This window comes from Pecten maximus, chromosome 14 (genome assembly GCF_902652985.1).
Source record: "Pecten maximus chromosome 14, xPecMax1.1, whole genome shotgun sequence".
NCBI lineage: Eukaryota > Metazoa > Mollusca > Bivalvia > Pectinida > Pectinidae > Pecten > Pecten maximus.
This window is the reverse complement of record NC_047028.1, coordinates 26088636-26116591: the sequence shown is the minus strand read 5'-3', so window position 1 is coordinate 26116591 and position 27956 is coordinate 26088636. Positions and strand designations below refer to the sequence as shown.

General features: G+C 35.0%; 1 protein-coding gene across 1 annotated transcript in view; it reads right to left on the bottom strand.

Moving 5' to 3' along the window:
• Positions 1-1035: 1035 nt before the first annotated feature.
• The window catches only part of LOC117341825 (lysine-specific demethylase 6A-like), a 107042-nt gene continuing 80121 nt past the window's right edge, over positions 1036-27956 (bottom strand). Inside the window, 24 exon segments of the mRNA XM_033903686.1 lie at positions 1036-7953; positions 8393-8563; positions 9174-9300; positions 9517-9701; positions 10263-10407; positions 11057-11171; positions 11798-12000; positions 12255-12334; positions 13859-13990; positions 14548-14568; positions 14570-14619; positions 15357-15456; positions 15817-15932; positions 16427-17588; positions 18027-18261; positions 18530-18720; positions 19413-19503; positions 20138-20222; positions 23022-23194; positions 23792-23890; positions 24381-24507; positions 25357-25450; positions 26512-26546; positions 27190-27244. Of these exon segments, the coding sequence (XP_033759577.1) occupies positions 7933-7953; positions 8393-8563; positions 9174-9300; positions 9517-9701; positions 10263-10407; positions 11057-11171; positions 11798-12000; positions 12255-12334; positions 13859-13990; positions 14548-14568; positions 14570-14619; positions 15357-15456; positions 15817-15932; positions 16427-17588; positions 18027-18261; positions 18530-18720; positions 19413-19503; positions 20138-20222; positions 23022-23194; positions 23792-23890; positions 24381-24507; positions 25357-25450; positions 26512-26546; positions 27190-27244 (3813 nt within the window). The 3' untranslated portion in view covers positions 1036-7932.

The following is a 27956-nucleotide window of genomic DNA, read 5'->3' as shown; positions in this document are numbered from 1 at the left end:
TCTATTTTCCCTTTCTTCCCACTCTATTTTTTCCTTTCTTCCTGTCTTTCCACTCTATTTTTCCTTTCTTCCCACTCTATTTTTTCCTTTCTTCCTGTCTTTCCACTCTATTTTTTCCTTTCTTCCGGTCTTTCCACTCTATTTTTTCCTTTCTTCCTGTCTTTCCACTCTATTTTCCCTTTCTTCCTGTCTTTCCACTCTATTTTCCCTTTCTTCCTGTCTTTCCACTCTATTTTCCCTTTTTTCCTGTCTTTCCACTCTATTTTCCCTTTTTTCCTGTCTTTTCACTCTATTTTCCCTTTCTTCCTGTCTTTCCACTCTATTTTCCCTTTCTTGCTGTCTTTCCACTCTATTCTCCCTTTCTTGCTGTCTTTCCACTCTATTTTCCCTTTTTTCCTGTCTTTCCACTCTATTTTCCTTTCTTCCTGTCTTTCCCCTCTATTTTTCCTTTTTTCCTGTCTTTCCACTCTATTTTCCCTTTCTTGCTGTCTTTCCACTCTATTTTCCCTTTTTTCCTGTCTTTCCACTCTATTTTCCCTTTCTTCCTGTCTTTCCACTCTATTTTCCTTTCTTCCTGTCTTTCCACTCCTCTCCTTGACACCTTGTAGTGAGGATGTTGTTTGTCAAAGTTCTTTTTAATGAAAGTCGGAAAAAAAAATATCCCCAAATTGGACAGCATAACATAAACAATAAAAATTTCGTCAGTCCACCATCTGATAGTACAACAGACGAAAGATGTTGTTCTGTTGCTTAGTCGTTTATGGACTAGTTCAGGTAAATTTTGTTGCTTTTATTGTCTTGTCAGAAAACAGGAATATTTGAAGTCATTCTCTTGAAGATTACCAGAAAACAATACCAAGTCCTCAATCCATAGATTTTGAAAAGCATTTCAAATTCCCTGCAGTTAAAGAATACTATAAATAAAGAAATCCAACGCTGAAGTAGATGTGTCAACTGATACGATGAAAATGAGGAAGAAGAAGCTGTAGAAGTTGATGTGTCATCTGATCATTGAAAATAAGTACAAAGACATACTGAAGTTAAGGTTTTGTATTTTATTGGAACACATTATAAATATCCACTTTTAAAGATCATTTACAGACATACTTACAACCAATGACATGAAGTACAAAAGGTTAATCAAAGGTTAGAATGAGGTCAGCTGGGGCTTTTTAAATAAATTATGGTAAGTAAGCTATTTGGAGGAAAAAAAAGACAAAACAGCTATATAAATCTGTTTTTTTGTGAAAAGTGATAAAAAAAAAATCAACACAGCACTTACGCTACATCAACTAGTTATTTTCAAATTGCACACACTAAAGTGTCTCAATGTTTCATTTCTTAAATCTCAGTTACACATTTTTTTAAATGTTGATAGATAGGATTTATCCACTATACCAACAAAAATAAACTTAACACCAAAATGAAGAAAAAAAAAAAAAAAAAAATAAAAATTAATGAATCAATAAATCAACACATATATTCAGTGGGTTGTATTTGTTTCGGATTTTACTGAAATGAAACTTCTAAGTAGATTTGTATGCATTTGGAAATAACCAGGCTAGTTAATTGGCCATTAATGCCAACAGACACTTCGTTTGTACATAATTTAACGACAAATGAGATCAGTAAGAACGATAAAACAATGTTCTGATATACAATACAAAATGAAGAACGCTGCAAAACCACAGTCAAACTTGTCATTTACACAAGAGGGATGTTGATTCATGGAAAATATTTTGGCCTTTGAAGATGGACGTCTATTAAAATATATTTTGTGATAATCAAGGTTTAATTAATTAGCATATAAACCACTGGCCTTTTTTGCTGTGAATGAAGATTTGTGTAGGATACTAGAGCATTATCCACAACACAAAAATGGTTCCAGATAATTTACATGTGTTGAATATTGTGATTCCCTGAAATTCCATGTTCATGTGAATCGGTAATTATATCATAATGAGATCTGCATTTCTGGTTAATGTACAAAGAGTTTGTCTTGTACAAAAAAAAAAAAAAAATGGCATGGATACCAGGTATTTGTTTTGATTTCCCTTGCAAATTAAAATAATTGCAAATGAAACATATACTTTATGGGGTGTGGGTTGTGGGGAGGGGGGGAGAAGATATTTACACCTTTAAAGAAACAAGTTCGACTGTTTTGGAGGATATATTGTACGGAGCAAAAATGGACAAAACCACTTATTAAAAAGTCATTATATCTTAATACTGTCCATCCAAATTTGTATATAAATGTAAACTGCAGATATTCTCACTTTCAGACCCTTTAAGACATTTTCACAATCAATTAATTCTATAAATAACCACAATGTCACTGAACTACAACTAAAAGCTATTGTTCTGTTTATGTAGCAAAGCATTTAAATAAATTACAACTTGTGCGGAAGAATTTGTGCCATTTGATAATGAAGGTTTAAGGTTGTGAAATCATTGATACCAAGAGTTTAAAATCATTAAGTTATGATGGTGAAGATACTACGAAATCTGTGTACTGTTTACTTCAATTAGCTGCCAAAGTAAGTAATATGTAGATTATTGTTTAATGAAATCGACTCTTTGGCACAAATATCCAAACATGCCTCTATATAAGGATATGTAGCCATGAATTTGTCCCATAAAGAGCTCATGGAAACAAAGAATAAAAGTTTCAACTGAAGTAGAGAGTCAGCATATTGCAGGACAATTAAATAGCATTTTATATCATTTCTACTCAAGTGCAATGGATGTGAGTGGGCTTATTACCAGACATGGGCTTATTGCTGGGTAAATAACTTCAGTATGTATAATTCAGCAGTGAATTGTTTACATACACATCTGTCATATAGGCAGAACTTGAAATAACTACTCCTCTCAAAACGTTGTCTATTTAATGACCAACCATGACAAAATTCACAATAATATTAGGAAGAGTTAATTTCTGAATTCAATGTTAACCAAACTGGCTTGTCTTGTTCCTACCCGGGTATATGACTGTTTCTTTACCAATATTAGATTACTGCAACTGATAATTTTTAGTTTGAGAGTTAAGCCTGAATAATTATTTATACCAACTTTTATTTTGTAAAATATAAGTTTGTATTGTACCTATATCAAATTCAATCTGAAGTATAATTTTGTCAAAACCTTAAGGATGAAACAATGACCTAAACCCCAGGCCATCACTATTTCATCAAGTAATTGAAATGGAATTACATATTCTTACACATCAAATATCTGATATCGTTTTGAATTTTCCATTTAGTACCTGAATGGATATTACACCATTTTTTACTGAGTGTCTGAAACTCTATTACAGAATTCTCACATTAATTTTTTATAAACAGTATTACTGAATTTTACATCAACTTTCTGAAAAAATATTACCAAATTTTACGTAAAGTGTCTGAAAGCATAAACAGAATTTAAGGCTGTCATAAAACAACATAATCACATTAAATTTCAAATTCACAAAATACTAGTTTTTTTTACTACTTTGAAAAAGAAGATATTTTTGTCACATTGTGCAATCCAACTTATTTGCAAATAACACACATCTTAACATTCAAATCAAATAAACAAGAAAGAAACCTTTAAATTATAGAACAACAAGCATACACGCCTTATCTATCACATTAGTTTTGTGTACATAATTTTAAATTATGGTTTTAGTATTTAACAACAGTTCTGTAAGTTCCAGAGATCAAACATATAGCACTAGAGATATTTTGTATGCTGAACCTCGCTATTAATAGAAATAGTTACGAGGAATTACACTTCGATTTTGAATTTTTAAAAAAATCTTAGTGTATTTATCCAGTTTTTTTCATCAGTGTGAATTTTAAAAGTTTTCTGCAATTTAAACTACAATAAACTTTTGAAAAACACCAAGAGTGTTAATTAAACATATTCAGCACCGCAAGTTTAATCTTTAAGCGAACGTGATAGAAGTATCATTTAACGGATACTAAGTATAACTAACATCTCATCTTCTGCACTATTTTGAAAACCTTAACTCAGAAACAACAAAACTCCTTAAAGAATTGAAGAAAAAATAACAGGGAGATGACGGAGCCTCTATTTCAGAATAAACTTTGAAATAGACGATCTATAAAAAGTAACTACCTGTATTTATAGAAACAAAATCTTAAAAAAAAGTTCAAGACAGCGAACTTGTCAAGTTAATCACATGCATACTACTTTCTCCATGTTGGAAAATAATCTTTATTTGCTTTCCACATGACAAAGTCATCTATTTAACAATACTCATTGTTTTTACTAATATATACATGAACGTATCATAAAAGACATGAATCATAAAAACTGAAAATAAATATATAACATGTCTTTAGTTTTTTCTGTGTTTGTGTGAACGTCTTTCACTTATACAAAATATAACTATCTGATTTCATGGATTAAATAATGATGATTTCCAATCAAGTTATTGGAAATGTGAGGTGAGAGGAGAAAATGTTGATGTCATACTTGATGAGATGTTGACGTTGACAATGCTATAACCAATTCATCGATGAAATGACAGATGAAAACTCAACACTGACGATGAAGATGATGACTAATTACTGGTTTGTTAGATGAGTGTTAATGATAAATGAGTGTTGATGAGAGACAAGTGTTAGATGACAGATGATTGTAATGATTTATGTTAGATGACAGATGATTGTAATGATTAATGTTAGATGACAGATGAGTGTAATGATATACATAAGATGATAGATGAGTGTAATGATATACATTAGATAATAGATGAGTGTAATGATATACGTTAGATGATATATGATTGTAATGATATACGTTAGATGACAGATGAGTGTAATGATATGTTAGATGACAGATGAGTGTAATGATATACATTAGATGATAGATGAGTGTAATGATATACGTTAGATGATAGATGATTGTAATGATATACGTTAGATGACAGATGAGTGTAATGATATATTAGATGACAGATGAGTGTAATGATATACATTAGATGACAGATGAGTGTAATGATATATGTTAGATGACAGATGAGTGTAATGATATGTTAGATAACAGATGACAGTAATGATATATGTTAGATGACAGATGAGTGTAATGATATTCTTTAGATGACTGTATTGATATTCTTTAGATGACTGATGAGTGTAATGATAGTCTTTAGATGACAGATGAGTGTAATGATATACTTTAGATGACAGATGAGTGTAATGATATATGTTAGATGACAGATGAGTGTAATGATATTCTTTAGATGACAGATGAGTAATGATATATGTTAGATGACAGATGTGTAATGTTATACCTCAGATGACAAATTTGTGTTGATGAAATTACAAAATAATGATGACCACAATGATGTTGATCTGATGACGGTTATGACAACTATCATAATAACAATGATAATTTGGATGAGAGAAATGCTTGTACGTTGCAGATGATGATGATGATGATGATGATGATGGTGATGATGGCTTGAGATCAGTAATAAAGCCTATAAATTTCAAGGTAAAAATTGGCACAAGACGGTTCCCTGCACTGTTACATTTGATTGGCTGATGAAATCTGATGTTGATTCTCTCCTTATAGCTACGGAAGGCAACCTTGTCCAGAGTGATAGCCTTAGGTCAGGGTCGTATTGACCATTGTGACGTCCTAATGTCACACCGACAAGAAAACAGCAAATTTTTCTCACCAAATTTCAACAAGAAATTTTGTTACAATTTTAAATTTAAATTCAGAATTCATTTCTTTAAATTTCAAGTGAAAGATTGTGCGAAAGTGGAGAGGAGTTATCTCCCCTTAAATATATTTTTTCCTCTTAGCAGTACAGTCGTTAGAATGTCCAATACCGAGCGGTAGTATAAATAATTTCTCAACTATTTGGAAAATGGCAACTTTGTGTCAAATTTATTATTACTTTTACAAAAGTTTGGACGGATATCTGTTAAAATTGATTGAGAAGGAGATTTGCTGTGGGGTATCATGCTGGACAAGCCGTTGTGATATGATTGGACAATCCCAACATTTATGTAAATTGTGGTTCATCCTGATTTGCATAGCTTTGGTAGCCATTTTTCTAAGTCTCCTGCTTTCAATATGTAGAACAAACTTTTTCTTAAAATAGATTCCTGGGTTTATATAAAGATGGAAAATTTTCCCTGATATTTCATCAATCGTTGCTGCAGTTTGATTCTGATATATAATGTATATATAAATATATACACAAATTTTAAGGAAAAGTTTGTTAAACATATCTTCTACCCATCTATCCTGCATGAAATTTTGTATTTCTTTATTCCTTGAAACAGACTTGAAAAATTTATTACAAAATGACCTGGTAAATAAAATATTTCCAGAAATTGTAGAATTATACTGTCTTAGTCTTTCTTGATGTTTCATGTAGGATAGAGGTTTGCCAGTCCTACTAGTGAATAGAAAAAAGTCTATTTTATATAACGTATATCAAATCTTTAAAATACTGGAAGTATAGTTCCTCCTCCATGTCGATACAAAATGACTTTTTTCAAACACTCAGGACTTCTTCGTATTGTATATTTTTGTATAAAACATAATTTTCCATCCTGTCAATGAATATGTCAGCCACTACTAACAGCCTGGACACCTGTCTCAGTAAAACATCACAAACCCTAAATGTATCCATCCATGTTTCTACCATTTTTCAACACCATTTCCATATTTCATCTCAAATAGACCAGCAACCTTTCCACAAAGTCATTGGCTTTTGCACCAAAAGTACCAACCAGCTGTTATGATTCCCTCCCCAAGAGAACCAACCAGCTGTTATGATTCCCTCCCCAAGAGAACCAACCAGCTGTTATGATTACCTCCCAAAGAGAACTAACCAGCTGTTATGATTACCTCCCCAAGAGAACCAACCAGCTGTTATGATTCCTTCCTCAGAAGTACCAACCAGCTGTTATGATTACCTCCCTAAGAGAGCCAACCAGCTGTTATGATTCCCTCCTCAAGAGAACCTACCAGCTGTTATGATTCCCTCCCCAAGAGAACCTACCAGCTGTTATGATTCCCTCCCCAAGGGTGACAATGGGCTGTTATCATTTTCTCCCCAAGGAAAAGTAAATGAATATTATTTCTTCCACAGAAATATATTTTTTTCCTGCCCTTAAGTTCATTGCCTATTCTCATCAAACTGATCCTTACTCATTAGACAAAAATTCAGACACAATTTGGACAAAATCCAGAATCAAAATCATAGAAAACTTGAGCAATTCATTAAACTATTTATGACTGGATAAATATCTTAGTAGAAACTGATTTTTGGAATACAGAAAGGGTTTGTGATGGAGAATTTGTGGTATTAATACGTCTATCAGTCAGCTATCTTGTTAAGAGCTTACAAACATCTATAACAGTCATCTTTTGTCTCATCTCATCATCAACATTCCCCTTCATAGTACATACCACTTCCTTACTTCACAATGTCACATCATAATGGTTTTTAAACATTTTTCAGTCCTTTCTTGTCATTTTACAGTAACAGTTTCAAGTAAATTATCCAAATACGACCGATGTACTTTGATTTCATAAAAAGAACAAAGGTGTTAATTCATTACTTAAAGTCATACACTTGGAATAAATTATTTCAGATTCATTCTCTCCAAAGAAAATAAATAAATAAATAAACTGAAAAACATTTTTTTCTACCAAAATACGCCTTTTATAAAAAGTATATCCTGAGAAAACATCGTACTGTATCAATATCTGGTGATGTGTAGTTGTCTGTATTTCTAATTGCTCTAGAAGGAACATGTTTGTCTGTCTTTCACATTGTCTTTCTCTCTTCAAGGCAGTGTGTATCTGTCGTTGACTCCATTGATGACTGGTATAGCTACTTGTGTTCTGTTTTTCCCTCTCCCATAGTACACACCATGACAAACACATGAATCACTCTCAGCTAGTCAGTGCTGGTGCCTACAGAAGAAAATTGAAACACATATAAGCCATGTTTTTCTATAAGTCTACACAAATTCCATATTGCTGAGAAAGAAAATAGTATCATATAGATATACATGTATTAGATCGATTTCCCTAACAAAATTCAAATTTTCAGTATTACAACATTAAGAACATTAGATACATACCCAAAACCGTAAACTTATGTATAGATTATACGAATATACTACCTCAACATTTTTTATAGTTTAACTGTGTACCTGTCGGGGATGCAGCATTCATGGATCGGCACATTTTTTTATTTATGTATTAGGAAATTTCAGCACCTAGAGAGGTTTTGGTACCCATATATCTCAGTATGCAGTTAAAAGTCACTATTAACATATCATGTTTGCAAAGTCATAAAACTTCCCCTTTTTTTCATATTTTTATTTTTATCATATCTACATGTACTTACATTGGTATGATGCTGAAATTTATCATAGATATCACACAACTCTTCCAGTTTGTATTGGGCCAGGACGACAAACCCATCTAGTACTGAGCTAATACGGCGTGCACAATCCTGGCAGTGGACCACAAACTTCTTGTCTTGTTCCGTCACAAACAGGATATCAAACACTTCCACCTACGAACATAAATACAAACAGGATATCAAACACTTCCACCTACGAACATAAATACAAACAGGATATCAAACACTTCCACCTACGAACATAAATAATATTTCGATATGTTACACACGTTTACATTATAAACACCATCAACAGGAAACTCTAACTTTTGTTTTACCTCTACGAATTTTCAAACTAGGAACACAAACTAGAACAAAGCCATGATGAGAAAGAGATTTACAGAAAAGAATAAATACATTGACCTGGAGATGATTCGCAAAGTTCAGGTTCTTTAAGTCTTCACATTTCGCTAGCGCTATGCAATTCTCAAATCGTATGTATGCATCTTGAAAACATCTACTGAATATGTTTCAACATTTTTGGTAAAACTACTTAATAAAACGAAGATATTTTTGCAAGTAAATTATCTGAAGCGTAAGGCCATGGCGGCAGCCATATTTCATTGAAACAGACAGTAGGTGGCGTTTGGTGAATGTGGTTACCAAATATGGTTATATTTCTCAGTCTAGTTCTTGATTGCAATAACCGAACATTAATGTTTGTATAAAAATGAATCACAATTCATGTTCACAACATTTCTTTTGGACACTGACTAAACCGTACCTCACATTCGTTACAGTAATGAGCTGCCTCTGTCTCCGAGCGGCCATGCCACTTCACCTCCAAACCAAGGTTCTCTACGAAGTCCAATGTGAACCGTATTTGCTGCAAAGACCTCAGTAAGCAAGACCTACAAAAGTAACATGTCTTCATTATTCTCTACTTATTTATCTACTTACAAATATTTTCATCATAAGCCATGCCTTGTTTACATAACAAGGCAAGGCTTATGATGAAAATATTTGTTGAATCTGAATTATGTGAATACAGCTGAATTCTCGGCGATATTCCTGACTTTCAATTATTCATTTGGTAACTACCTATCTTTAAATTCATGAGTACTTACTTGACAAGCTCGAAGAACTTTGGTTCGGAGATGTGAAGGTTCCGCGCTATGTTCCAGGTAAGGTGCACCATGGGTACAATGGATTTGTAGTTCTGGAGTTTGTTCCATTCGTATCTCTCCAGAGCCAGCTTATACTGTCGGGCATTGACTGGACCCACATTCCATGCAATGTTGTTACACCAGCCCTGTTAAAGATCAAAAGTGAAGAATGTGAAAATTTCACAGCCGAATGAGAAATCCAAAGGGTACAGGGTCTTCTATGGAGCTTGACTTCAATGTATAAGACATGTCCCCCAAAGATTTGATAACATGCAAAATATACAGCTGTATTGAATGTTAATGGCTAAAAATTAGAATAACCGAATGTTAATGGCTAAACTGGAATAACCAATGACCTTTTAACTTATCACAACTTATATTTGTCAGTATATAACCCTTAAACTGCAACCTGTCTATATACGACCTTTGAACCTTGTATAACCTTTATTTATAATTTATAAGATTTTGTATTTTGCAACCTGTGTATATATGACCCTTGAACTTATTCATCACATTTTTTATGGCTTTTTTTAACATATATATATGACCTTTGTACTTATCACAGGTTTTATGACCTATATAACCTTTGTATATATGACCTATGAACTTACCACAGTTTATATGACCTTTATAACCTTTGTTTATATGACCTTTGAACTTACAAGTTTGTATGACCTTTGTCACCTGTAAATAACCTTTGAACTTACCACAGCCTGTACCCAGTGGACGGTGCCAGCACTGACCCAGACAAGGTCGCCAGGTTTCTGTATAAACCTATAGACAGGAATGTCCTCCTCATACAGATCCTCTAACATAGGCCACCAGGATCCTGTAAGGTAGTCCACACTGTTCCTACAATACAGAAACAGTCATTTAACATCTATATGGCTCCGGCTATTGCTAGGTTTCTTCTCATGGAGTATAGTCAGTGTTCTGCTGTATTTGTTAATTACACGTTTGGTTTGGTTTATTTGTTTAACGTCCTATTAACAGCCAGGGTCATTTAAGGACGTGCCAGGTTTTGGAGGTGGAGGAAAGCCGGAGTACCCGGAGAAAAACCACCGGCCTACGGTCAGTACCTTGTAACTGCCGCACGTAGGTTTTGAACTCGCAACCTATAGGTGGAGGGCTAGTGATAAAGTGTCGGGACACCTTAACCACTCAGCCACCGCGGCCCCCAATTACACATTAACCCCCTACATGACTTCCCCTATTGCTTAGCTTCATCTCACTGACTATTGTCCATGTTCCTGTTGTACACATCAGGTTTCATTTCAAACATTAAATATATACCAGATATGTATATATATATAATATTAAATCATATGCCAGACAAGTTTCATTCAGATGGGAATTTTCTTTGGTAGCAAGTTGTCTAAAATTCCTTCAAGACTGAACAACTGAGTTCAGTTGTAACTGAACAACTCAACAAATCCTTCTGAAATAATAAATATGGATTTTTGTGATGAAAATCTTAAAATTATATTATCTATGTCCTCACTTTTGACACATGTTGTAGATCATGCCCCAGTATGGCTCTGGTACTCCGAACCACTCACAGTCTCCAGGTCCGATGTTTACATTGATAGAGCAATAATTATTATTTTCCTGGTGACCTGTGTTGATAAAAATCATCATATTAACAAATGCATCATGTAGAAATTCTAATTCTTATGATTTAAGCTCAAATTTCTTCATATATCAGAATTTTATTACAATGGGGGTATTTCAGCAGTGGTACATCTGCAATTTGGGCATTTTACATTGTTACGTAATTCTAAGCCCCACAAGGAATCCAATTGTCAATTAACTGATGAAGTTGTCTCCCTTTGGTTAAATGGCTTGGTCAACAGCAACTCATGCTAAGCTTTATGTAAGAAACTGACTTAACACCTTTTTCTGTTTTACTTCCAGTGAAAATCATCCAGTTCAAGGTTATTTTTTTTAATAATCAATCAATTTTATTCAACACAATATGTGATTCATATTTGAGGATCATTATGTTAAATGCTAAATTTTAAGATTTTAAGATATCAGAACTTGAAAGGAGCATAAAAATATAATGATGATTATTGCTATATTACAGTTATGATTTCCATGACAACCACAAAGTTGCAATAATATAATTGGTTTAAGCACTATTTTTTCTATTTTTTTTCTTTGATCAGAACTTAGTAGCAAAGTGTAAAGTATCATGAATACTGATCATTAGACATTTCTTTTCATTTCCATGACAACGTACCTGGTGTGCGTGACCCTGGAACTTTCATGTACAGCTGCACCGTATTCATCCCCAATATCGTATGGCCAACATGGCTCATCATATTTGAAGCAGAAATAACACGTGCAAAAGCAGGTAGCTTTGTCAACTCCATCAGCTGGGGTTTCCATTTTTTCTCATCCGAAAGATCAACATTTGTACCAAATTTTATCATTTTTCTCTTCCTGTGACAAGGAAAGAAATACATTCCACATTTTAACAAGGCTGAATATCAATATCTGTTACTGAAAATTCTCATAAAACTAGGAATTTATTTTTTAAACATAAAAACATGTTCTTCCTTATTAATCAACCAATAGTATCTGATGTTTTTAATATGAGGGATTTACAGAAATGGAAAAGTAATGATAAATATGATTTGCAAAGAACTGTAACTTTTCATCACGGTTGATTGCAGTTAATAAGCAAATAAACTCACGGTTTTGGTCCCGAAGAAGAGTTAGAGTCGCTGTCAGAGTCCTTTTGGATATGTGTACCCTTAACTTTTTCATTTTCCTCCTGAAATTGAATTTTATTAAACAATTAACACACTTTAATGATTCGACCTGTGGTACATTTATACCTCTAATGACAAATGTCAATATTGGCTTTGCAATAATTTGAAATTTAATGCTTGTAAACAGGGCACGTAATATCAACGCCATTGAAAACGCCAAGAAAAATACTAGATTACTTGAAATTAAAGGCAAGTTCAGAGCAGTCTTGTCATAACAGGTGTATTTGGGTGTTGAGAGTCATCACGTATATCTTTAGAACTGTGTATATATTGTACGTGGGTAATTTTCAGGAATTGCATTCTGACTCTTAATGGGTGCACTTTGTTGACGTCGTCTTAACTGATTGGGTGTACTTTGTTGACATAACCTTTAGTGACTGGGTGTACTTTGTTGACATAATCTTTAGTGATTGGGTGTACTTTGTTGACATAACCTTAAGTGATTGGGTGTACTTTGTTGACATAACCTTAAGTGATTGGGTGTACTTTGTTGACATAATCTTTAGTGATTGGGTGTACTTTGTTGACATAACCTTTAGTGATTGGGTGTACTTTGTTGACATAACCTTTAGTGATTGGGTGTACTTTGTTGACATAATCTTTAGTGATTGGGTGTACTTTGTTGACATAATCTTTAGTGATTGGGTGTACTTTGTTGACATAATCTTTAGTGATTGGGTGTACTTTGTTGACATAATCTTAAGTGATTGGTTGTACTTTGTTGACATAATCTTTAGTGATTGGGTGTACTTTGTTGACATAATCTTAAGTGATTGGTTGTACTTTGTTGACATTGTCTTTAGTGATTGGGTGTACTTTGTTGACATCGTCTTTAGTGATTGGGTGTACTTTGTTGACATTGTCTTTAGTGATTTGGTGTACTTTGTTGACATAGTCTTTAGTGATTGGTTGTACTTTGTTGACATCGTCTTTAGTGATTCGTTGTACTTTGTTGACATCGTCTTTAGTGATTGGTTGTACTTTGTTGACATAATCTTTAGTGATTTGGTGTACTTTGTTGACATAATCTTTAGTGATTGGGTGTACTTTGTTGACATAATCTTTAGTGATTGGTTGTACTTTGTTGACATCGTCTTTAGTGATTCGTTGTACTTTGTTGACATCGTCTTTAGTGATTCGTTGTACTTTGTTGACATCGTCTTTAGTGATTGGGTGTACTTTGTTGACATCGTCTTTAGTGATTGGTTGTACTTTGTTGACATAATCTTTAGTGATTGGGTGTACTTTGTTGACATAACCTTAAGTGATTGGGTGTACTTTGTTGACATAACCTTAAGTGATTGGGTGTACTTTGTTGACATAACCTTAAGTGATTGGGTGTACTTTGTTGACATAACCTTAAGTGGTTGGGTGTACTTTGTTGACATAATCTTTAGTGATTGGGGTGTACTTTGTTGACATAATCTTTAGTGATTGGGTGTACTTTGTTGACATAATCTTTAGTGATTGGGTGTACTTTGTTGACATAATAATCTTTAGTGATTGGGTGTACTTTGTTGACTTACTTTGAGAGACTCCTGGAAGGACGCCGCTTGGTATTGAGCATACTTGGCCACAGTTGTGTGGCCCCGACTACTGTCACAGCGCCACATACGGTTCCCATACATATCACAGTTTTCATCCGGTGCTTGCTGCCTCTGTAACAAATTATTATTACCAATTAGCACTCAATGTATTCTCTGTATCACAAACACTTTATCTTTAAAATGGCCTGGCTATATTAACTTGTGGAAAAATTACAGTGTTTCTTAAATGTATAGCAGTCCATCATGAAATAAATCAAAAATAAAAATTATATCATATTAGATTTTTTTATCAAAAACAGGGAGCTGGATCCATCAACGATCCTCAACTTAGATAGATATTCCTTAAATCAAAATTTTTCATAGGAAAGCAATTTTACATTTAAGGAAAAAATCTTAGCTAAGGGAATTTCCATTAGTTGAGTATTGATAAAACTTGGCCCAGATACAATAGTCCTTTGTAAGTCTAAACAATCATCATCATTAACTACTAATTGTTAGAAATTTTCCTATTTTTTTTTTAAATGAAAAGAGGCTAAGTCCATGTATCAAGGAAACTTATACTGCATTTTGTATAGAACTGAATTCAGTAGCAACTATATCATGAAATATCTGGCAAAATATGTCTTTGATGAAGTAATTCAGAAAGTCATCCAGGTTCTCTCCCTTACCTGAGTTCTGACTTCAACAGGGGTGATCAGCGTTTGCTTCCACCAAACTTTTTGTAGAGAAAAGACCAAGGTCTGAAAAGAGATAAATTTTCACATTAAGGAACTTCTCACAAAAACACTTCATTTAACACAGCCGACATAGTTAATTTTCATCATTTTTAAAATTTGAATTTGTATTAGTAAGAACAATTATGTCATTGCGAAAACATTTTTCAGTTGTTCACGCATAAAAAGCTGATGAAATAATACCGTTTTACATTTGTCAGGCAAATCTCTCGAGGTATTTTTTATATTTAAAATTAAATCAAGTGTGCATCCTTCTTCTATGACTGAATTACAAACGGATGCCATATCCTTGCTAATATGCCAATCATACAAAATGCTATGATACTATAATTATACTCAAAACCTGCTGACCTTTTATAATCAACTTCAGATACTATCACCACATAGACCAGGACCGTTTCAGTTTATTGCGGTACAAATGGTTTGATCAGAAATTTTTGTTTATGAAATAATGACAGACCTAGTGATTCTATTGTTTTTGGACAAGCTTTTACAATGACTTTCAAGGCCTGTAGTAATATCTGCAGGTCCACCAAGATTATGCCGGAAATGTTACAATTAAAAATTGACAAACTGGTTTGTCAGCATAAACGACCAACAAGCCCCTGTATGACACTGAATGGGATTTGCCATAAAGTGGTCAAATGTTGTAAAAATACTAGTTACGCGTGTCAAGTTTTCAAAAAATATTGTGTTTCGTGTACAGGACAAGAACCACTGTGTATGTATGTATGTAGACTTACCTAATTTGAGAGCACCTGCCAGTCCACGAATAACTACAACAGGCTGTGAGTAACAGTATTGTTGTAGTTCTAAAGAAAAAGCATCTTTTTTGGTCTCAAGCTGCAATGAAAATTTGATACATACAGAAATCATTGCTTTTTCTTCATTTGCTGCAATTGAAGCACTGTCCGACTGGTAAAGCTGTCAAATTTTAGTCTTTAGTAAACTAGTCTTGTATTGTTAAAGTTTATCGAGGTTTTTCTTTAAAGCCATCTAATATAATAAATGTTTAAGACAATTCATTTCAGGTTCTTGTCTAATATTTAAATCTGCTATCAAAGTTCAAAAGACATCATATAACGTAATAAAAATATTTGAGCAAATATATGAGTCTTCATTCCTGCCATGACATATTCCAGGGTTATAGAAAGCGAAAGTAAAGTAACCTCTAGTATCAAGGATATCATATTAAATACTTACATAAACACTAGGGGTTGGGGGGTTGAGTGCCTCTTTAGGGAGGGGTGGGTATGGTGGTGATGGAGGCCGAGGTGGACATCTATCTCCTAGTAAATTTGTCGTGATACCATTCTTCCCTGTAAATTTAGAGAAATCTACAATGAGTTGTAATATACAAACATGGCTCCTAATAAGATCGTGATAATGTTATGTAGTTATGGGTACAATACATGTATGAAAAAATTGATAAATACAAATACATTTTTTAAAAATATATTAAAATATGAATATATAAATAACAAGTGCAATCAATGATTGCGAAGCTCTCCGGCTGCAGCAATCACACTATGCACTCATTTTTTATGTATGAATAAGCACGTCATTTTGAAATTGTATGTCACATAAAATCACTCCTCAACCTCTAATAAATGTATACATGTATATCAAATAAGAATGTTGTGAAGTGTATACTTTCCAAAAACTTATCCCCAAAACTTTAAAGTGAGAGCGGACGCCAACCCCGATGCCGGGGATACAGCATTAGTATAATAATTAGCATTAATAATTGAAACTACATATTTATTAATAAATAATTGAAAAAAAAAAAAATAAAAATAAACAGTGTACTTACCATGTCCCTTGCAAGCTTTGAGTATTTCCTTGCCATTCATGGAGATGTTGAGGTTACAAGTAGAAGGGATAACGCGAGACTGTATTGTTATTCCTGGTCGTTTAGAGTCTATATCACATTTCACACTGTATTCCCGCTGAGAGAAGGAACCGGGAGTATTTTCCTCCTCCTGTTTAGCTTTACCCTGAGTCACCGAGGAATGTATGACCGACACATCACTACCTAAACTAGTGTCCTTTGACTGTGGCGTGGTGTTACTGGGTAAGCGACTAGGATCGCCACCAGCAGTGAGCGGTGTGGCCTGTTCAGCAGGTTTTTTACTGTCCGAGTTTGAGCCACAGGAAAATTGCGCGAGCAAGCCCTCCGCAATTGAGGTAGGATCGTCCGCACGGGACGATAGTAAAGCTATGTCATTTTTATTCCAGTGATCACTAACGAAACTTTGAAGGTCTTTTGGCAGTCCCTGATCTGACGATGAAAGTGACGACACTGAAGATGGAGATGATGACATGTTATTTGAACCCAATGGTCGCTGGCTGTTGCTGCCTTGGAATCCAGCCGTGTGTGGGGCGTTGACCATTAGCGGTGAGAGACTGGAGTTTGATGGCACAGCTCCCTGAGACATTGGTGGCATTGGTGCTAGGTTGCCTGGAATGTTACCTTGCTGCTGTGTCTGAGGTAGACTTCCTGAAATGGCTGGATGGGGACTGCGGAGTGGCATCCCATTGAGCATATCCAGACCATGTCCATGAACTCCTCCTTGCCCATGTCCCGTCCTGTCAAAGCCAGGGGGTAGTGGGGGAGGCATTTTAGCTGCCTCGTTTCCTACCTCCGAGTTTCCCTGTTCCATTTTTATACCTCCTTGCATTGGAGGCATCCCCTGTTGCATACCCATCCCACCCATAGGGCTATGTGACCCCATGGGTGAGGGAGGTGTCCCGCCCCCAGGGGAGGTCTGGAATGGGTGAGGGGGGCGGGAGCCAGGGGAAAACCTGGGTCCAAACATACCTCCTGGTAGAGGGCCCCCAGGGCCCCCGGGACCTCCAGGACCCCCAGGGGAGTGTTGTTGGGCTTGCTGCATCTTCATTTGGTGTTGCTGCTGAAGAAAATATTGATGCTGCAGATTTTGCAGGAGCTGCCTCTGTTGGGGATCCAAGGATGACTGCAATAAAGATTACATATGATTTATCTCCCTTGGAGCATACAACAAATATTGTTTTTAGTCTGAATGACATCATGTTTGGGATGTCCGATAATACTTTTGTGAGTGGTCTGTCAATGGTATTATGAACTTTTATTTATGGTCTTTTAACAATATAAACTATAATCTTTACTTTTTTTTTGGAAATTCCCTTGAAACAATAAATTCATTAGATTATATCTATATATCTTATATGTTGAAATAATTACGAGATATTTTGATTTCTTGTCTCATTTCAAAATTACATTTATCTTGTGAAATTTCATTAATTTTAAGAAGAATGGCAACCAAAAGTTACACTTAATGAAAGCTTATTGAGTAAGGAACATTGTACCATGACACCTGTCCAAACCTTTCATAAGTAGTATTGTTATAAAGGTGTGATGGGAGCGATTTTACCTGGTTCTGTTGCAGTCTGTGAAGCATCTGCATTTGTTGAGAGGTGAGAAATTGAGGAGGGGGTGGAGTAGGGGGATCCAACGGCTCTGTGGCAGGCTGTAGGTAAAACAGAAACTCGTTAGTCAGGTAAATACTATCTAATACTATACTGCGGCTTGATGATAAAGTGGATACAATTTTTTTAGGAAAATTCTGTAAAAGTAGAAGTACAACACTTTCATCGCTTTGCAATTTGCTATTTATTGAGTTTCATCTAAAAACAGTCTATATTGCAGTTTGGATTTGAAACCCTAAAATAAAAACTTTCAAAGTACAAATAGACTGGCCCCTTGTCTCAAGAATATTAAAATAATAAATAAAATTGAGCTTTATGATTTTGGTCTCCAGGATATGACAGATTCTAGAGTTTCAAACAAAGGGCAGATAATCTACTATTAAAATTCAGCGAAGCCATTCTTAACAAAAAAACTCAGAGCTGGTGGCCAGTCATAAGTACAACATACACACCCTTTTGCGTGATTGTCCTTTTTTCTTTTTGCCCGGTCCCTTCTTCAGCACCTCCTGTTGAGACAGCAAATGATCCTTGTTGCCCTGGAGACACAGAGTTGGGGGCCATTCCGGACTGTGGCCCCAAGGGTTGGGAGTGCATCATTTGTGTCTTTCCCTGTTGTTGTTGTTGCTGCTGCTGCTGCTGCTGGGAGAGTAATAAACCATGTCTCAGTACAGACCAAACAATACATAGGGCCTCATATTGGCCAACATATGTCTTTATCATAAATGGAAAACTTCAGGATATTCAATCTTTCTTTCTTCTTTTTAAAAAAAAGATATTATCTGTTTGTCTTTTTTTTTTTTTTTTTTTGAATACTATCATGAGAAAGCTTGTTTTTTTTTTCTTATTCTTTTTTTTTTAAAGATACTATTACAATTGTATAAGAAAGGCTATAAACTGGTATTTATCCAAAGGCAAAAAAAATATTACAGAATTTATCCTGTAACATGCAAAGGAAACAACACAAAGAGTTTGGGTTCATTTAGAGGGGGCCGGCTGGCTTGTTGCAGGATAACGAAATAGCATTTGTAAGAATTTTACTGAACTGCAATATAAATGTGTAAACTTATCACAAGGCTGATTGTCAGATAAATACTGTATATATGCTTATCAATAATATCGCCATTAATATAGAAACAGTGACCTTGACCTTGACCCAAAAATCCTGAAACTTGAACTGAGATATTATGGTCCTTTATCATTGTGTGAAGTTCCCTCGAGGAACGAAGCGTCTAGAACATCAACAATATTTGGCATTATGTACATACGTAAAAAAAAGGACGGGGAGGAAACCTAAGTGAGTCAAACAGTTTATACATGGTGATGTGATTTACCTGTGGGGTCACTGTGGCCCCTTGGCGAGACGTGAGCTCTGCAGGAATGGGCAAAGCCCAAGCTTCTTCTATGCTAGGTAAAGTTCTAGGCCTGCAACAGAACCGTGGATATACAAATGTGTTATCTTCTGCTACATACCATCACAACAGGTTGAAATGCTAGACTCCAAATTCATAATTTTTTCAGTAAGGTTAATTTTTCTACTTCAAATTTTAATACCATACCTACTTTCAATAATTTTGGCAATAAACGTTTCAACACTTTAAACTGATTTAAATTGAGAATTCAAGTGATATTTTTGAACTTTATCTGCCAAACTAATGGACAGATATATACAGACTTGTGACATTTATGGCATTATTATAGGGAAATATAAGACTTTATGGAGAGTGGAGATAAAGAATGGAACCAAACTGAAATTTATTACTACATGTACTGGTCTGTCAATCAGATGAGCATAATTTGTAATCTTTAAACAACCTAGACAGAATCCTTAAGATGGCCAGTCACAGCTTTTTCTGAGGGTGTTTTGGCAACAATTATGGAACCTATTCCCTATTCAAATTATTTCATGATTATGCCAAATTCACAAAATAGGCAGTTTATGCCTGTCACAAACAATTTCCTTCCTAATTCACCATTTCCCCCCAAAATGCATGAGACAAAAATGCCCCATCCCAAACCAGTGAACAAGTCCTACCAAAACTGTTAAGTGTGTACATACTTATTCTGAAGCAACTGCACTTTGACGCTATCAAGGTTCTGCTGAAGAAATTTTATCTTGGTTGCCAAATTAGAGTTGAAGTTTTCTGAAAAAAAAAAATAAAAAAATAAGTAACAACATATTTTACATCGACCAGTTACAACAATCGATACCTGTCAATGTATAAATCTGCCGGGTGTCGTCGACGAAGCAGAAGACGCTTACCCTTCCCGAACATCTGGTCCTCTTCTCTTATTCTAAGTGTCTTTATGCAAATCTATATATTTTTTTATTTTGTCTATGTTTTATTGAATTTGAGATAAAATTATGATTTCATTTTAATATCTGTATTCTGAAATGTTTTTTTCCCAGAAACTTTTAGATTTCTAAACAATTTAAAAAGGCATATAACATAAACCATATCATAGTTCTTGTCTACAAAGGTATACTAATTAGATAACCAGTATTAAGAATTGAGTAAAAAGTAAAAAGTTTAATTTAACATAGTTTACCATAACTGTCTATAAAATATATGATAATATTCATTTTACTGTAACAGGTCGATAAGACATACGAAAATATTCATTTCACAGTAACTGTCTATGAAATATCTGATAATATTCATTTTACTGTAAGTCTATAAAAAATAAGAAAATATTCATTTCACCATAACAGTTGATAAAATATACAATAATATTAAGTTTTGTAGTTCTACCCACTGTCTATAAGATAAAGACCAAAAACAAAGAATCAATATGCGAGAAATTAGAATCTCACAGAGAAAGTAGGTCATTCTGTTAAGTGCTATTTTACAATGCCATTACAACAGTTTATTGCTTGACTCAACATTTATCTGCTATTTGATGCTGTCGAGCCTAAAAACGAATCTGGAATTTAGGCAGACACGCTCAATAGAATTTGGCAGAAATTGGAATTTGCATCAATTTGAATATTCCATAAAATTGATGTTTGCTTGATTTCTCTTACAAGTACAAATATTTACAAACAAGTGTTTTCAATTACTGGCTAAATGTAGCTGTGATATATAACTCATTGTTTTGTAGTGAAAGGCCTGTTTTGTAGATAGCTTCAATCGTAATAAACTGTCTATCATATTTCATCAAATCTAATATAACAATAGAGTAATTATTGAAATTGTAGAATTGCCTCGCTGCCGGAATATTATAGGAACTGCAAACATGAGCTAGGCATAAAAATTGCTACTTTGGAAGACAAAGATTTATTGCTATCTGAGAACAGTAAGATAAATGGTTAAAAGAGTCAGGAGATGGGAAACCAGTTTCACACAATCAATATATTCTCCCACAGGCTTGCTACAAGACTCTGCATGGAAATATCAATTATGCTTTAAATCTGCTTAATATTAACACAAATGACAATTGCTACCCAAATGTGTATTTTCATGTGAATTTTACGAAATGAGCTTCCCTTGCTGAGCTGCACACAACTCTCTTCCAGGGAGGAATGCAAGGAGACTGGGTATATTTGATGTGACTTGAAACAAGTTTCACTTTATGACGTTATACATGCAAAACTACATGTCGTTCCACGTGCGTGTCGCTCCACGTGTGTTTAAGTATGATGGGCTGGGTACCAGCTCTCCTTGCTATCCCACTACATCATGTCTTTATTCCCTAATGGCATCGGATGACTCTACACTGTCATTAACATCTGAGAGACCCAGTGAAGTGTGAAAACCTGGCAAACTATTAGACATATGATTTCAAACACGCTTTTTTTTTTTTTTTTTTATGCATTTCCATTGTCTGCGTGGATATTGAGGAGGCTGCAGACAGCCAAATACATTTAAACAACAAGAGACAATGAAAAGATGGGCGATTATATGTAACATAAATAACTGTAACTGGCAGATACGCACGAGCTGTCTGACTACCAATATCCATCTTCAATCCCATTAGGCCCAATATGATAGCATACTAAACACAAGTTCCAATCTTTTTTGTCTGTGTTTCATAACAGGGTTACCCAGTACACGTACTTTAAAAGGAGGAAGCACAGCTATTTTTAGATGGTTTATTATGGGAATACTTTTATCTTACATCTTTTAATGTTTTCCTTTGTTATATTTTAGGACAAAAATACATTTTTAAAAGCTCTGACATGTGATGTTGACAAATGTTTAAGAGATATTAAACATAGTCATGTGATTTTTTGTATTAATTTCGCATTAATTTCTTTTCAGTAGCATAACTTCATCACATTGGGGTATGTACGGGCAAGGAATTTAACTTTCAGTGACATTTATGCACTGTATCGACAGGTCTGTAGGTAGAAATTTAGTGGTGTTTATGGGTACAACAATTTGCTTGTTTTCCCAAAGTGAAATTACTGCATCGTGTTGAAGTGTCTATGGGAATGAAATTTACCTTTATGGTAGCATATCCACCATATTGAAATGTCTATAGGTAGAAATTTTACCTTTGCATCTGCACCATGTTGAAATATCTATGAGTAGGAAATTTAACTATTTTTCCCTGAGGCATTTCTGCACTATTTTGAAGTGTTTATTGGTAGAAAATTTACCTATTTTTCTAGTGGCATTTCTGCACCATGTAAGTGTCTATTGGTAGCAAATTAACCTATTTTTCTAGTGGCATTTCATTTTTCCAGTAGCATTTCTGCACCATGTTGAAGTGTTGATGAGTAGGAAATTTACCTTTATTTCTAGTAGCGTTAAGGTAACGTGTTGAAGTGTAGGAAATTTACCTTTATTTCTAGTAGCGATAAGGTAACATGTTGAAGTGTAGGAAATTTACCTTTATTTCTAGTAGCGTTAAGGTAACGTGTTGAAGTGTAGGAAATTTACCTTTATTTCTAGATGCATTAAGGTAACATGTGAAGTGTTTATGAGTAGGAAATTTACCTTTATTTCTAGTAGCGTTAAGGTAACATGTGAGCGCGTCAATGGGCTGGTTACAGGACTCGTACAGGATCCCGAGGTCAGTCCATGCCGCAGTGTGGGACTTGTCTAACTGCACAGCACATATGTAGGCCTGCAGGGCATCCATAGGCTGGTTTTGCTGCTGGTAGAGTACTCTGTAATGACAATATCACAGCTGAAAAAACTTCTACCATTTGAAGTTTAGTTTTAAGGTAGAAACTGAGAAACAACAACATTGGGCAAGGAACCATTACATAATTTTCTATTTTTGCCTCGCAAGCCCTGTGTGGTCCTTGAGCAAGATCTTGTTCTCTTAGGACTAAAATTCTGGGTTTCTGTTTAATGAACAGGGGTAAGATCGGCTCAGGAGTAAAATTTCTGAAGTAAAACTTTTAAAATGTTTTCTAAGAAAGTCTTTTTTTTATGGTACAAATATTTTATTCCCTCAGAAGATATAAATGTGTGTATACAATAATGGCTAAGCAATAATTGTATACACGCATCTTTAATTGATAGGAGTTGCCAGAGTTGGCAAACCCTGGGCTCATCTCCCCGAACAATAGTGTTCATTTTTAAAGTTAACACGAAATCGAACAGGGTAGTTGAAATAAAATTTTCACCTGAAAATTCTCAGTTTCAAAAGAAGCAAAGACACTCAATCGTAGACTATGGACGATATTCATAGGTATCAATCACAAAGATTATGCTCACATTTTTTTTACTAATTTTTTATTTTTAAGTTGTAAACATACCCTATTGAGCACCAGGTATCCGCACTGGCCTCTGACTTGTCAATGGAGTTCCTATAGGACACAAAGGCATCGTGGACTTTGGCTAGACTTGAGAAACACCTGAAAGTATCATTACCATAATGTTATCTCAGTGTAACTACATTTATCATCATAACCGGCCTTTTTACCAATAGGGGCCACGATAGCTAGGTCGGTTAGAGCGCCAACCACGTTACCTCAAATGAAGATTGGTGCTGTCATGGTTGTGTCCTTGGGCAGACACTTTACCCCAATTGCTTTGGATGGCATACGATTGCCCTCTCGTATTTTGTTCAGTTAGGTAGTCACTAACTACTACAATGAGACCCCGCCTCAAAGAAACCATGGCTGTTCCCGGGAATAAGTAAAGGTTGTTATATATATTTTTTTCTTCGAATTACATCAATATAAACAAGCCCCTTCCCTTGGCCTTTGTAGTTCAGAGATTTGGGAATGGCCACATTTTGGTTGCCGCTTTAAAAATTGAAGTGTGTGTAAAATTGAAGAAAGGGCTTATTGTTGACAAATATGGTTAAGATGTTTTTTTTTCTATGAAATTCAATGTCCCTACCTTCCAAGGAGATACCAAGTCTGACCGTTGGTAGCGTCGGCCTCCAGAGACTGTTTCAGATAGTGGATAGCGAGTCCCTCACGAGTATTCTTCTCACCAAGCTGGTCTACAGTATGGAAAAGCCAACCTGGAATTAAACGACAATAGGCGTCAGTTTCAAGGAATGGTTTGGTTTGGTTTTGTTTAACGTCCTATTAACAGCCAGGGTCATTTAAGGACGTGCCAGGTTTTGGAGGTGGAGGAAAGCCGGAGTACCCGGAGAAAAACCACCGGCCTACAGTCAGTACCTGGCAACTGCCCCACGTAGGTTTCGAACTCACAACCCAGAGGTGGAGAGCTAGTGATAAAGTGTTGAGACACCTCAACCACTCGGCCACCGCGGCCCCTTCAGTTTCAAGGAATTTACCAGGTACACTTATATTGTTCAATACAGACGTATAAAAATAAAAAAAATAAAAAATGTTCCACGTTTTCAAAATCCAAAATCTTAATTGTTAAATCGTTTAACAAATGAAAAAGAAGAGGAGCAAATCCTGAAGCCAGGTTTCCAAACAGGATATTCTTATTTCTCTTAAAGCTGGCGGTGGACATGTTCCTTATTTTTCATTTGCATGCTAAGTTTAAGAGAGGTCTGATTACCACAAGGTATCCTCTGGAAGCCTAGTAGATGAACCACATCGAGCATGAATAATCTCTTAAACTAGAGATTTTCTTCTTCTTCTTCTGATTTTAAGCTGTTAAGTGTTTATTACACCTGAACACCATGTCATTCTTTCCATATTAATACCGCTGTGATCTGAACCCATTTAACATGACACGCCTTGTTCTATATAATTACCACCACCGAGATCTGTGCGTAACATCATCTGAATGCGTCATTTAAAATCAGATAATACAGTAATTTGACATCCTGTTAGAAATAAAAATCTCCAATTCAACTGTGAATTCTGGCCTAATGTGTGACCTCTGACCTTACCTAATTGTTTAAGAGCTGTGGCTTTCACTGGATCTTCAGAATTATCTAGGTCAGCAAACTGCTCGTAAGATTCTTTAGCTTGTTTGTATTTTGCCTGAAATGGAAAATATATCAATAATTCTATGACAATATCATATACAAGTGTGACAATTACTTCTGAGAATATAAAACTCCTTCTCTCTACATAAGTATCTGACGTCAGAGACCATCCCTTTTTGTCACTGCTATAGAAACTGTCTTGTGAGGTCATCCTTTTGATCACTACACTAGAACCCGTCAAGAGTGACCATCACTTTGGTCACTACAGCAGAACCTGTATAAAGAGACCATCCCTTTGGTCACTACAGTAAAACCTGTCTAAAGAGACCATCCCTTTGGCCACTACGATAGAACCTGTCTAAAGAGACCATCCTTTTGGTCACTACAGTAGAACCTGTCTAAAGAGAACATCCCTTTGGTCACTACAGTAGAACCTCTCTAAAGAGACCATCCCTTTGGTCACTACAGTAGAACCTGTCTAGAGACCATCCCTTTGGCCACTACAGTAGAACCTGTCTAGATTGACCATCCCTTCTTTCACTACAGTAGAACCTGTCTAGAGAGACCATCCCTTCTTTCACTACAGTATAACCTGTCTAGAGAGACCATCCCTTCTTTCACTACAGTAGAACCTGTCTAGAGAGACCATCCCTTCTTTCACTACAGTAGAACCTGTCTAAAGAGACCATCCCTTTGGCCACTACGATAGAACCTGTCTAAAGAGACCATCCCTTCTTTCACTACAGTAGAACCTGTCTAGAGACCATCCCTTCTTTCACTACAGTAAAACCTGTCTAGAGAGACCACCCTTTCTGTCACTACATTCGAACACATCACATCACCTTCTGAAATTAACTGTATCATTTTAACATGAAAATTTCTTAAGATTCAAGATAAATCTTAATGTCTTATCCAGCAAAGCAATATTTACTTTGTATCCCGTAGCAATATATTTACACATATAGACTTTGGGTTGTTGTCAATGAAATATAAACTTGAAAATGAATTCTTCTATAGTACGTATGGATATCACAAAATTACTTCTCAAATCAATAATGGCAGTATCAACACAAAGATAAAATATCTTGAAATCTACAGTAAATATATATATATTACCTGAGCTTCTAAGATGTGAGCAATCTGAAGACGGACTAGAAAGAAGAAAATATGTATGACGATTATATTTTATACCTTTGATCCAGAAATCTAAAATCAAATCTCACTCTTCTAGGCAAATTACAGAAACAACTAAAAGATTACGTTAAAATGCACTTGCATAATATTCAAGAAACTGAATACAGAGTCTATGATCTCTGATTATAATATTTATAATATCTAAATAACTCTTTTTAAAAAAAACATCAATAATGCTTTTAATTTACGTCATTTGTTAAAAGTCTTTTAAATCTTTCTTTTTTTATGAACGATCAAAGCATGTAAACTTCAAAAGCTTGAATAATATTATACAAATCAATTTTAAATTGAAACAAATTCTGCTATCCACAATGACATTATATTCACCTGAATGATCAATCTGTGATTTCCCTATACAGTTGTAAACTTTCCGATTTTGTCAAAAGTTTGATGGCTGAATCAACATCAAACACACGACACAAATCATTTTCCAGTGACCTAGATCTAGATCTTACTTCAGGTAATTTGTTAACCACATATACGTTTCTTTTCCCAGTGATCACCGATTTGAAGATAACTGCTGAAAGTTTATCTCTTTAATTGTCGTACAAGAAAATATTTTGATGTTTAAGCATCTGAATGCACCGGTTAAATACTCACTTTGTGCTTTGGACAAGGAACAGGGGTTGGAATCTTTTAGGGCCTGGTGAAAGTGCTGCAACAAGATGAACATGGATATAGTAATGAGAAAACTTTACACCTATGGGTATGGATTTTTAGTTTGCAGACTGAAGCAGAATCAACTAAGTTGGAAATATCTTTTCAGATTTCAGATTTAGATGGACTACATTTGCCATTGGATGCTAAAATTTTAAATGTAGAGAAATTATCAAAAGCAACACAAAAAAACATCCAAAATCACAGCAATATTTTGAAACGACATTATATTTTTACTATGGAGCACGTATTATGGGGTCTGTTGGCACAGCAATAACAAAATTGACTCTAACCTATAGGTCCTCACTTCCTTCCGCCATTGTGATTGATATAAGCTGACATAACTTGTTTCGCAATTGTTTTAAAATAGATAAATTTACATTTCTATTTAGATATTTCTTTCTTTATTGAACAACACTGTCTTCTGCCTTGGATGAAAATAACTAATTCTGGATTGTAATAACTGAATATTAATGTTCGTTCAAAAACCAGAAAATGTCTGCAAGACATAAATTCCCCTGCTGCCACTTGACACTCGAAAACAGTTTTGATGAGGTCGCATCAACAGTCCCTGAAATTAGCTAGTTACATTGTATTGGGACTGAGAGGGGACAAAAGGGGGCAGAAATGGGTAACACTACAAGCCCACTCTCCCCCCTCCCCCCCCCCCCCCCATTCTATGGCAGGGGCATAACAATGAGCTTTGAGCA